This window comes from Stigmatopora nigra, chromosome 5 (assembly GCF_051989575.1).
Source record: "Stigmatopora nigra isolate UIUO_SnigA chromosome 5, RoL_Snig_1.1, whole genome shotgun sequence".
Classification (NCBI taxonomy): Eukaryota; Metazoa; Chordata; class Actinopteri; order Syngnathiformes; family Syngnathidae; genus Stigmatopora; species Stigmatopora nigra.
In genome coordinates this window covers 12,967,918-12,980,857 of record NC_135512.1, presented here as the reverse complement: position 1 = coordinate 12,980,857, position 12,940 = coordinate 12,967,918, and the positions used below count along the sequence as shown (strand labels likewise).

At 37.0% G+C, this 12,940-nt stretch overlaps 1 protein-coding gene across 4 annotated transcripts; it reads left to right on the top strand.

Annotated features, from left to right (window-relative positions):
- Positions 1-4,041: 4,041 nt before the first annotated feature.
- c5h1orf210 (chromosome 5 C1orf210 homolog) lies at positions 4,042-11,533 on the top strand. 4 transcript variants are annotated; one of them, XM_077717317.1, is made up of 6 exons: positions 4,042-4,158; positions 6,341-6,663; positions 9,619-9,808; positions 9,903-9,997; positions 10,134-10,313; positions 10,878-11,533. In XM_077717317.1, exons 4-6 carry the CDS (start codon positions 9,943-9,945, stop codon positions 11,078-11,080), a joined length of 438 nt encoding a protein of 145 aa, XP_077573443.1. In that variant the 5' UTR covers positions 4,042-4,158; positions 6,341-6,663; positions 9,619-9,808; positions 9,903-9,942; the 3' UTR covers positions 11,081-11,533. The 4 variants fall into 4 exon arrangements, with proteins under 4 accessions (XP_077573443.1, XP_077573444.1, XP_077573446.1 ...); XM_077717318.1 differs by having other exon boundaries at positions 9,619-9,828; XM_077717320.1 differs by lacking the exon at positions 9,619-9,808.
- The last annotated feature ends 1,407 nt before the right edge of the window (positions 11,534-12,940 follow it).

Sequence of the window (12,940 nt, the reverse complement as noted above, 5' to 3'; positions counted from 1 at the left end):
CTTATAGAGCTGCCGCTTTAGATTCCATGCACCCCCTTCCCCCTCTCCCTTCTTGCAGACTGGACATACTGAACAATATGATTGTTGTGTCTAGTGCCATTTTGTCTCTGATTATTTTAAATGCTAACTTTGAAATATCAACTCACACACGCCTTTTTCTCATTTACACAGCAATAAGTGTCAGACTGAATTGATGTTTTCTTTACGTTTCCCTTCAGCTTCAGACAATCAGGTTTGAGTTGAGTCCACTTCTTATTGTTTGAGTTTTCCTGTTTTCAATTTCAAGAGCCCACTAAGTTGTTGTTTTTTCATCCTGAAAGGAATATCCAGTTGTATGCTAGTCATCTAAAACAAAGTGTAAATTATGTAATATTTAGCTGAATATTAATTGTTTATTTTATTAGGTTGTGCCCATCAGGTGTTCAACTAGTGAATAACAACAAATCATCGTTGATTTATTGCCAACCTCATTGTTCGTAAAGTGGTAATAATAAGGGATGGTAGGAGGTAAGAACGGCAGTTAACGCGTCAGCCTCACAGCTCTGGGTTCCTGGGTTCAAATCCAGGGTTGTGTAGTATTATTGGTGAATTGGTAAAGATGAACAACCATTCATGCTCACACAAATACCTAGGGACAATTTAGAGTGGTCAACCACACTACTACACATAGTTTTGGGATGTGGGAAGAAAGCATAGTACCTCTAGAAAACCCACGCATGCACGGCTAAGACATGGGAATTCCACACAGGAAGGTCAGAATCCAACAGTGATTGAATCCTCGATCTCAGAACTATGAGGATCACATGGTAACTACCCTGCTCCCTGCCCTCATACAATCTTTATTAAGTATTCCTTACTTGTCAGAGAATATTATCAATATTAGCTGGTTGATTGATTTTTTGGGACTCATATCATTGCATCTAAATCTCAAATTGGCCCAATAATTGAAATCAAAACCACTAGAGACCAAAGAATGTTGCATATCATGAATTTCAAGTTATTTGGATTGGATTGGATAACTTTATTCATCCCGTATTCGGGAAATTTCTTTGTTGCAGTAGGAAGAGGGTGAGGATGCAGTAATAGGAAAGGCATTATACACAAGTTGGGAGTTAATAGTAAGTCAATAAATAAATACATGAATAAATATATAAATAGGTAACCGTGTTGCTGAGATATATATATACATACACATACATATATATAGAAGCACATCTATACTATATCAGAATTCAGGAGGTCCTAACCCATCGTATTGTATCATCGTATTATAAGATCGTATTGCTAAAATACTGAGTGTCTGTACCAAATACGCTGGTTCGTCCTTCTATTTTTAAATAATTCCACATTCTGCCCCTTTTTTTGGAACGGATTGGCCAAAGTCTAGAACATGTATGCTGGCTCAAAAATACATACACAGTTGCAGTCTACAAAAAAGGTCCTTATCTGCCGTGCAACTATTATTGGGTATATTGGGGTAAATTAATGTAGGTATTGAGAGGTAGAGCAGTGCAATCAAAGTGTAACACGGGCAATGCTTATCACTATTATATGTATTCCATCATATTACATTACCTGTTTCATGACACCATATCTCCTGCATAATGTATCTTTATTAAACACTGCCAGATTGTCTCCCACAGTTTGTCAAGTGCTACATTTACAGAAGTGTGATACTGATTGTTTGTATTGGTTACGTACATTTTGTTGTGGTTTCAACTAGGGAGGGGATAGCAAAACTTGGAGTGAAAACTAACAACTCAGACTAGAGCTCTCTGTGACTTTGTGAGAAAGTTTGTATTAAATTCCCATTTCCCCTTATTGTGAGGTGAATTGGCAAGGCTCCACACGCACTGATCTTGCCGAGCCCTTAGAGCCTATAGGCTACGGTGTCACTCATACCCTCCAAAATCCCGGAATAGAGGAGTGAGATAAGGGAAATATTAACTTTAAAAAATAGTTGGAGCTCAGCCTGAATGGTTATGAAAGCTCTGAATGGCCATTGTGGTAACTTATAAATTCCAAAAAGATAAAAAAAAGAAAAACTTTGATAAGTCACTTGTTTTGAAAGGAATGTATCGAGCTTTCAAAGTAAAGGAAGTACTTTCTACAATCACTAGAATATTTCCCTTTCATATGAACTGATAATAAATGAAGCAGGGGCCTGTTTCATGTTTGTTTGTTTGTTTGTTTAATAATAAAAATACATTGGCGGAGGATTTGTAACAAGTTGTAAATCTTCAAAACTAAAATAATTCTAGTGAATATTGTATCAGTTTGTTTCTCCTTTTGACATTTCATAGTAATATTAACAATAGCAATAAAAACACCGAGCTGATTTTCATCATTATGAAGTCAAGGTTCACAATGTCATCTTATGAATCTTGACAATACACATTCTGATTTTGAAATGTTGATACAGTGACAGGCCTAAACTTTAAAGTGCTCCTTATAATTATTTTGCATTATTTTTCACGTGTCCCGGTGGAGACAGTGGTTAGCGCCTTACAGCTCTGGGATCCTGGGTTGAAGTCCTGGTCGGTCCACCTGTTTGGAGTTTGCAAGTTCTTCTGGGGCCGGTGTGGGTTTTCTCTGGGTACTCCGGTTTCCTCCCACATTCCAAAAACAAGCAAAGTAGGCTGATTGGACACTCTAAATTACCCCTAGGTATGGGTGTGAGTGTGCATGGTTGTCCGTCTCCTTGTGCCCTGCGATCAGCTGGCCACCGATTCAGGGTGTCCCCTGCCTCTGGCCTGGAGACAGTTGGGATTGGCTCTAGCACCCCTTGCAACCTTTAATGAGGATAAAGCGGTTCTGGAATTAGATTGTTTTTCACAACCATCCTTATGGTTTTCTAGGTAGGTGCTTGTTTATCTCATGTTTACAGTCTATTTGAAAAATATTACTGTTATGTTCACTTGGGTAGCAGAGCGGAGCGGAACCCATGAGCAGGAAGCAGGCAAAGGGAAGTGCTGGTGCACATAAGGTTTTAATGGAATAAAATATTCTTACAAGCAATAAAACTGGGAAGACAATTAACAAAATACCAACTTAGTTGTGGCAGATGAAAAAAAGGGAGACGAACACGATATCAAAGGGCGACAATGAGACATAAAATGTCCTTGGAATGTGGGAGAAAACCAGAGTACCCAAAGAAAACCCATGGAAGCCCAAGGTGAACATGCTAACCCCACCCCGAAAGGTCTACATAGAGGTTCAAATCCTCAATCTCAGAACTATGAGAACCACTCATGCACCAGGCCATTTTGTGTAATAAAGAGAAAATATTTCCTTTTCTTTTTAATTGTAGAAGTATGGAGCTCTTTACACATTGTTATGGGCGATTTAAAATGTGCCAAAATAGTTTTCCATAGTTCAGCTCCTTTTGAAAAAGGAAAACACCAGTCTGAATTCGGCTGGCTGACCTGTCATCTGTCACCAACCCCAATCTGCCAATGTGTCTCCCATGGCGATTGTAAACTCTAGCAATGGTGATGAGGGTGATGTGGGTCCATCAGCAGATGCAAAATAAACTGACCTTTCTGCTGACATCAAAACAACCCTCTGGGCTGACAGGATGTTGACGAATGTTAATTTTACACTTCTGTTAACCTCACAGGTAGCTGTACTGTATGCGGACATGCATCTCATTACTAGTGTTGTGAAAAGACTCGTGACGAATCCCAATCATAACAACATGGAGACAACCTTTGGATCTTACATGGAAGGAGGCCAGAGGGCCCCTCCTGTGGGATTGTGTGTGATAACAAATTTTTATACTGTCAGCAGACAAGTAAAAGAAGTGAGGGCATGTGTTAAATTTTTTCTCTTTACCCGTAGAAATGGTGTACATGTGCTATAAAAAGTTTAACTCAAACTTTGCTCTACATCCCAAATTCTGGTAAAATTTCTATCTGAAAACATAACAATGTTTAATAGAGAGAGAGAGGTAGGGAGAGAGAAACAGAGAGAAAGAGAGGGTGAGAGAGAGAGAGAAAGAAAAGAGGGAGAGATGAGCTATTGTTACTTGTTCCCTATCCAAAGAACTTGAGCCAGACTCAGGAAGAGGGACTGCTGCTTCAGGCTGATATGTGTGTGAAGGAAGTGAAGGCAGTGCAAGGGCAGGAGTCAAACTCCAGGCAGGAAAGGATTGTGGAGGTAATGGCAGTTGTGGAGATGCAAGGGGGGGGAGAGTCTCAGCTCCTGTATGAAACACAATTTCTGATGTGCTTACATTCACAGCAATGCAATGTAGTTTTGAAGGCCATTGAGGCTTATTTACTTGGGAATATACTATATGTATGTTTGGAGGGAGGTGTTGGCATAATGAATTAAATGCATTTTCTTAGCAGAGGAAGGAATAACCTATCACTGCCATGAATTATAAGAGGACACAAATGTTGAATCTGGGTCATCTTGCACAAAGTCAAGAATACATAGTAACATATTTTGAGCAAATCATTTTTCCTATTTTATCTTTTATGTTTGTATTTACAATTATATATTTTTTTAAAAACTTAGTACTGAATGGAAGAAAACATTTTAAAAGTTTGGATCCACTTGCAGCAGTTTGCTTCCCATTTCTTAAAGATTTGAAGCAGATGTTTAACTGCATGTTTATATTATCAGATTTTCAGATGGAGACCACATATGTACTTGCAAACTGAAAAAAATGCAAGCAACATAAAGTGGTCACTTTATGAATTTACAGCTAGTTTGGTTGAAGTAAAAGAAGAATGAAACACTTGGCAGCCAAAGTGAAAGCTTAATTTATATAGGTAGTCTCATGGTGATATTTAACAGTCACAATGTGAAATGTTTGTTATAAACTCGTCCTCGAGAAGTCTGCCTCCTATTGTTCTGTTCAGTGTGACACGTGTTGTGATTTCCTCCTCCAAAGGATTTAGCATAGCTGTCCTATCTTCCTTCCAGAGATGGCCATGGCCTCAGACCTTCATTTACTTTCTGAGTGGGATGAATAGCATAAATTGGGAAATTCCCACTACACTCTTTTTCCCAACTGCTATAAAAGGTCATGTAGTTTTTTACAATAGTTAGAGACATATATGGGTGTTATCCCGACAAACGAGCAATTTACAAGTTATTTTATTCAATTTAGGTTAAGATGACAAAATTGCTGGATTTGTTTTGGTGAAGGAGATTCACTATTTCGGTAATGTGATCTTTTTGAAAACCGTTTGGTGACAATGGAAAAATTTCCTATCACACACAGATGGGGAATTTAAAATAAAATGGAGGAACAGACAGTTGAGTCTCTGGGGTGTGAAGAATGAAGGAAAAGTTAAGAGTGAGACTTGGGGGATGCAAAAAGGATACTGAGCACATTGGTTAGTGTCCAGGAAATACCCCTATTGTCTATCAGAATGCCCTTTGTGTTTCCTTTCTGAGCCATTTTAAAATCAATAATAAAACATAATAAATAAAAATAATAACATATATTTAAAATAAAAAATAATAAAAATAATAACACATTTAAAATAAAAAATAAAAATAATAACATAAATTTAAAATAAAAAATACAAATGATAAAAATGATTACATTTATTTAAAATAAAAAATAATAAAAATAATAACATACATTTAAATTAAAAATTATAAAAATAATTACATATATTTAAAATAAAAAATAAAAATAATAACATATTTAAAATAAAAAATAAAAATAATAAAAATAATAACATATATTTAAAAGAGAAATAATAATAATAATAATATATACAACACAACAGGGTATTTTATCCGCTGTATTCGAAAACAAAAATGTGTGTGCTACATACTGCAGGTTGTACTCACTAGCGAAATCATAAAACACAGGCAACACATGGACCCTTAAGTCTGCAAATAATTCATCAGGTTTAATACAAAAAAAACTAAAATAATAATAATCGGGTTCAAAGGATCCATAAATATTGGCTCATGCAACACAACATAAAGTTTCGAGATCGGTTTCATGAATGATGGAGGGGAAAATTGGATTTCACAAGAAGAAGAAAAACTACCACTTAAATTACGACATGAGAGGCCTTGGCCCCGTAAAATGATTTGAGAAAACATTCCCTCATACACACAACTTCTGAAAGTTAAACAAAGCTGAGTCAACTTACAGTATTTACAGTTGAAGTGCAGTAGATTTTACGCAAAGCAGGTTAGATACAAGGGTTGCAAGAGTTAAATTATTATTTTCTTTTTAGGAGTTATGGAATATCTTTACAAACACTTCAATTAGTCTGGGTTTTTAGTCCGTCTGCCTAGATTACTTATAAATCATAGCCTGGCAGCCATTGATTTTCTATACTGATTTTGCTGTTTTTGTATGCAGGGCACTGGAGCCTATTTGATCCTGTGACAGGTGCATAAAAGTGGTAGATCTACAATCTGGACTCGTCAGAAGTTTCTGACTATGTAATGGTGAGGTGTCTATGGATGAGTTAGAACACCAAGTGGGAGGAGGCTCACCTTAACTCTCCTAAGTTACTCATTCACAGCTCTTCAGGGAAGTAGGTGCAAGGCACGCCTCTCACAACCTTTGCACAATGTTTCTCAGTTTAATAAACACACAAATTGTGTCTATTTGAAACCACAACCCCAGCATACAAAACACTTAAGCTCTGTAAAGGCAGTAGCGAAGTTTCTCGTGATCAGGTATTGAAAGCCTTCGACTTGTGCCTTTTGCCTTATTTTGCACATTGTTGTTTTCTGATGTTAATGACTTCTCATATGACAAAGAAAATCTTCTGTGAGTTTGATTTCTGTTTTTTTTTTATATCTAACATGTTTGATATCAATTTTTACAATTCCATTGCCGGAAATTTGACTAAAGTGCAATAAGCATTCTTTCATTTGTGCAAACCTTTAGCTCCATACCATTGGCAAGAAGACTTGCCAATGGTATGGAGACTATGTTGACATTAGCTTTATATTATTTATACCCTAAACATGAGTGAATCATGCGCTCTTTTCTCACTACCTGACACATTTTTGTGACCCGAAAAACACTTGAATTGAAAAAAAGGCTTAAAGATTGGACATGTTTTTGTATAATACATGGTGGTGCATTTATTCGTCTCTCTGCCAAGTGGGTTAACGTGGCAGCGCACCAGCCCAAAGTCACAACAGAGTAAATTATTGTTATGAGTAGTTGTTCTTTTCCATTCTATTTTGATTCCTTCTACCATGTATTTCCAGTTTTTCCACTGTTCATTAAAATAGGCCATCTTTTTGGCAAGTGGCAACATATGTCCTCAACTGGTCAACATTTAATCACACTGCATTCATTTTGAATTAATAAAAAATTGGGCAAGTAAGTAAGAAAAACTGTTGACCTCAGCTTGACTGTGTTCTTAAATGCACGAAACACAATGGCATTGTCAGAGTCGTTTTTAGATTTCAAACAGGATGAAAATACTTTTTTGGCAATGGCATAAGTGAGGAAAGGGGGAGTCTTATATGTAGTCTTTGAAGTTTTGGGGTTAGAATTGACTTTGGGCGGGATGAACTGTGATTTATGAAGATATATGCCTGCAGATGCTAAAAGGAAAAAAAGCCACAGTAATATTTTGAAAAAATCAAGCAGTTTGAAAAGATTTTAGACACAATTGGCAGAATAAAACAGTTGGAAAAGAGAAAAGTTAAACCCTAAAATTTAGGGTTTAACTTTTCTCTTTTCCAATCATTTAGAGCCTAAATGATTATATTTGGGACAATAATTAATACGTGATGAACTGAATTAAAATCATTAAATTCCACAAATGTAGGCACTATCACCTATTTGTATATAACCCCAAAACTACTTCAGTAAAACACGGCCACCTTTTACTCTTGAAGTGTATGCCATAGATTTTCCTTTGTGCTTTCTCTTTGTGCGAACAGAACAGGAAGAAATATAGTCCCCCTGTTGGTTTGTTTATAAGCTTAGCAAAGAAAATGTCTGCTAAAGACATCAAGGAAGCCAAACGGCTGAAAGTGTGAGACCAAGTTGTTGTTGTTGTTGTCGAGAGATATGGATTACATTAGAAGGGGGAACAAAAACTAAGAAATAAAAAGAGGGTGAAACAATCTTAAATTGATGATTAATTATACAAATTGTGCCCTGCAATTGGCTGGCAACCAGTTCAGGGTCCATTTGGTTTGGTGGGATATGCTCGAGCACCCCTATGACCTTTGAGAGGATAAGCCGTGTACAAAATGAATGGTTAATTGCAAATCACTAATCCTTCATCATTTATTTTATCAAGCTAAACATCATTTGCTGATTTGGCTAAAGCCTCAGAAGGAACAAACATGGGAACGTAGACATACCAATACAGGGTAAATAACAAAAAAAAACGTTCTCTCTTAAATAAGACTCACTGTTGAGTCAGAGCAGGAGATTGTTCCATATGATGAATTGAACGTTAAAGATATAAAAATCATAACACAACACACAGTGTTTTAAAGTTATAGTAACATTCATAGATAAATATGTTGAACTCATAAGACCAATCAGTAGGTCTACCTCAGACATGGGCAAACTACGGCCCTCGGGGCCACATCTGGCCTGAGAGGCCTTTTAATCCGGCCCGCCGACATTGTCCAAATAATGTTTTTTTTTCTCCCCAAGATGGCGCCGTCACCCGGAAGCCAATGGCAGTAGCTCTGTACACTTATTTGTTTTTCGTGTTTTACAGCCCCTTTATCTTTTTTTAAATTACATTGTAATATTTCTTAATACATTTATTTTTATTTTACTTAGTACGTTATACTTTTTACTTTAATGATGAGTGATGAGTATGTTAATACTTTGGTCCTATTTTTCTGTTTATGTTTCATATGTAGTGTTAACGGATGCAGTTTTTTACATGTATCGTATCTTGTGCTGACCCAATTTTTAAAGTCAATCTGCCCCCCGGGCCGAAAAGTTTGCCCACCCCTGGTCTACCTGCACCTAGTAGCGATTGCTAGATGCACAACTTTTCTCCATCATACTGATTTATTTTCCCCTTGTTTAGCTGAATTTGTTGCAAAATATAAATAATATTGATTAAATTCTACCACACTCCAATTATAACAGTAATCAATATTGTTAAATGTATTTCTTTTAAACACTCCAAACCGTATCTTGATATCAAAATCTGATAAACATTCATGTTTAAAACAGTGCGGCTTTAAAAATTCCCAAATCATATCTCTCTGTTGAAATTTGATCCATCATTTATGTATGTATATAAAAGTATCTCTAGCCCATATTTAAAATGCTCACATACTCTGTGTAATACCCGCAAAACTAAATACATTCACACCAACACAATGGTTTTTGCAAGTAATTTGTGTCAGCGAGACCTAGGGAAGAGTGTTCATCAGTATATCAGGTTTCCTGTTTATGGCACACTTTTCCTGTTATGGTTCCTATCCTCTAGAATTCTTTACAACTCAAAAACAATCTGAATTTCTGGATTCAATTTTTTTGTTGCATATATGCATTACAGAGTAAAACAATATTTACTTGCAAATGTAATTCAAAATAATTGACATACCCCTTTCTTTGACATAATCATATTCTAGATTTATACAATCACTGGATTAATACTGGTTTTATTTCCCTGTTTTTGTTTTTCCCAGTCTTACTGAAAGCCAAGGAATCTGTCACACAACCTTGCCCTCTAGTGGGATTCTCTTGCTACAACATCATTCCCAGTCAAGAGTGAATCCCTGCAACTCTGAATACTTTCACTGAAGTAACTTGAATCCATTGAAGAACTGCTATCCCAGAACTTTCCAGAACTTTCCCAACTATTCCAAAACTGATAGTGTCAGTTTAACTGTATTAAAGTAAATTCGAGATACTGAACCCATTTGTTTATTTTGCCAGTCTTGCTAAAGAACCTACAAATTGTGCCAAACAGGAGAGGAAACTTCCCAATAGAGTAAAGAAAAGCAAAAATAATGGATGCACTGGTAAATACAAGCACACTGCCCATAACTACATCAGCTCTAAATGGTAAGAGATTTCTTTATTTCCTTTATTTAAGCTCATTGGAACACCAAACTATTGCAGAGCAGAAATGATCAAATATCACCTAACCAGGAATTGTATTCACACTTGGTGTCATATGTGATTGTCTCTGCCTTCTCAGACACAACGAAGACTACGTCTCACAGGTGGGAATTCTTGCTGGCAGTTCTGGTTACTGCCATCTCAATTTCCATTCTTATTGCCCTACTGGCAAAATGGCAAGTGGTTTGGCGCTACCTCTCAAGTTATCGGCACACTCGGTTGAGGGAGATGGACACAGTCAGCCAGTATGAGCAGTCAGGTTGGTTCTCTATTTGCTCAATTTCATAAATCAACTTTATTGGTCCCAAATGCTGTTCATGTCATTTTTTTGTGTGCTAATGAAGTATTGTGTTTCCTTTTTAACTGAGACACAAACTTGAAAGACTAAATTGACTAAGTATGAGCAATCTTGGTCTGGAGAGCAGTCTTATAATACTTATAGAGTAGACAAGCAGGGGCCTGCTTGTTTAGAACCAAAAGACTATCATTCACGCTCACTCTCATACCTATGGGCAATTTAAAGTGTTCAACAAGCCTACCATCCATGTTTTTGAATGTGGGAGGAAACCGGAGTACCCGGAGAAAACCCACGGAGGCCTGGTGAGAACATGCAAACTCCACACAGTTGGACCGATCTGAATATGACGGATAAATGTGCAGAAAAAGATTATATGCCAAAATAATGAAATGAGAATTATTTAACATTTTCAGACTACCTAAGAGATCTAATGTTGAATTACAGGCATAATGCTATGCTTTTAAAATTACAGTCCATATGATGATCTCCTGTTTTGGGAACCTTCTGATATCCTCATTTTTCTAGGCCTGGAGGTGGGATTTGACATACATGGGGAAAGTGATATAAACCTTCGCCATGCTGTACATGCTGAAGATGATGATGGCTTCATTGAGGACAACTACATCCCAACAAGTGAAAGAGTAAGAGCTGAAAGAGCAGAAAAGAACATGGAGGACAACGAGGACACAGAGGACGAAATGGATGAAAATGAATTCACGATTACTTAGAAAGAGTGGAATTCTACATCATCTGATGGATCAACGGGCGGCCCGGTGGATTGAGTGGTCAGCACGTCAGCCTCACAACTCTAGGGTCCTGGGTTCAAATCCAGATTGGTCCACCTGTGTGGAGTTTGCATGTTCTCCCCTGGCCTGCGTAGGTTTCCTCCAGGTACTCCAGTTTCCTTCCACGTTCCAAAGACATGCATGTTAGGCTGATTGGACACACTAAATTGCCCCTAGGTAAAAATGTGAGTGCAAATGGTTGTCCGTCTGCTTGTGCCCTGCGATTGGCTCGCCACCGATACAGGGTGTCGCCCCCCTCTGGCCCGATGTCACCTTGTATAGGCTCCAGCACCCCTCACGAACCTAGTAAGGATAAAACACTTCAGAAAATGAATGAATGAATGAATGAGGAACCGACACCCGCACCTTCAAGTGTATATAAATAGCACCATATCCACTCCACTTTTACTTGTTGGGAAGGAGGTCTCAATAACTAATTTACATTTATTATTGTTCATCCTGTTTTTGGCGAAGACACTAAGCAAAATTGCTATTTTTCCAATGTCAGAAATTTGGTCGCTACATTCTTGGTGTTTATAAGCATCAATACACGGAACACGATTTAGTTTTGTTTTCTGTTTTGTCTCAAGGCTGATTAATTATATTCATTGTGTAATAAAAATTGCATCTCGTTTTTTCTGTATCTTTGGAGGAGCCAAAACTACGTTAAACTTTTCACATATATTATATAATATTTCAAAAGTTTTGGCTTTATTCTTTGAGCTGATGGGCTGCGCACAAATTGCAGCCGTCCCTACCGTGAGAGAATAAATAAAAGTGGATCTATCTTGTGAACTTATGGTCTCATGTAGCCTATAACCTCATTCTTTAAGTTCAACTGGGAAATTTCAACAAGAGGGTCATTTTCAGCTGTACTTTTCCACAATTATTTCCCATTTTGAGCACAACCAAAGACAGCTACACACCTCCAAAACCTTCAGGGGAAGTTGAACCTTTTTTATGTATTTTATGTAGAAAATACCGTAAATAGATCTAAAAACTGAACTATATGGAGTATGAAAAGCATACAATTTGTGTTAATACATGTAAAATAAATGCAGTTAGTTGGGGAAACCCTACTTGGTGGTTTTTCACTTTTCAAGGGGGGTTATGTATTGGTCCTTATTGAAATTATTAAAATGAGGGATTACTGTATATGGATTTAAATGTCAACCTCCTCCTTGAAATATTAAAAGTCGCTGCTTTCATTTGCTTTTGTATTGTGTTTTGACCCCCACTCCTCATACCTTGCCCAAATAATAAAAAAACGCAACATTCTTGTGCAATGATGAATAATACATTTGTGGGTGGGACACCATTTCTTTGGGTGACGGCGAGGTCTGTCTTTGGCTTCTGGCGCAGTGAAAACAGGTAAAAGTAAAAAAAGAATGGGAATTAAAAATGAATGAACCTTCCGAAGGTCAATGCTTGTTCCAGCAATTTAGAATTTTCCACAAAACAGCAAATTAATTCATACTGGTTCATTTTGGGTCAATATTCCATAGCCATTTTTAACTATTGTGTTTGGGCAAGCTAAATCAAAAGGTTTCCAGTAAATGGACATTGGGACAAATTTACAAATACTTTGGTTACTAGGTGAAATACTTCTCTTTAATAAATCACGTGATGTTTAAAAAGATCAGCATTTTTCATGGGACTGTAATACAGCTGCTCCGATTTTCTGTTATGGTAATTCTAAACACTAGTTTGGCTGAAGGGTAATTTACCTCTGTGAGTATTAAGAGGGAATGTGGGAATTTCAATTGACGGTGCTATCTCAAATGCTTTACTTAGAAGGTGACG

Bases quoted from the DNA above. Each gene is read 5' to 3' on its own strand.
- c5h1orf210 (XM_077717320.1), top strand. From the start codon at position 9,943: ATGGATGCACTGGTAAATACAAGCACACTGCCCATAACTACATCAGCT. The intron at 9,998-10,133 runs GTAAGAGATTTC...CTGCCTTCTCAG, and splicing joins AACTACATCAGCTCTAAATG to ACACAACGAAGACTACGTCT. The intron at 10,314-10,877 runs GTTGGTTCTCTA...TCATTTTTCTAG, and splicing joins CAGCCAGTATGAGCAGTCAG to GCCTGGAGGTGGGATTTGAC.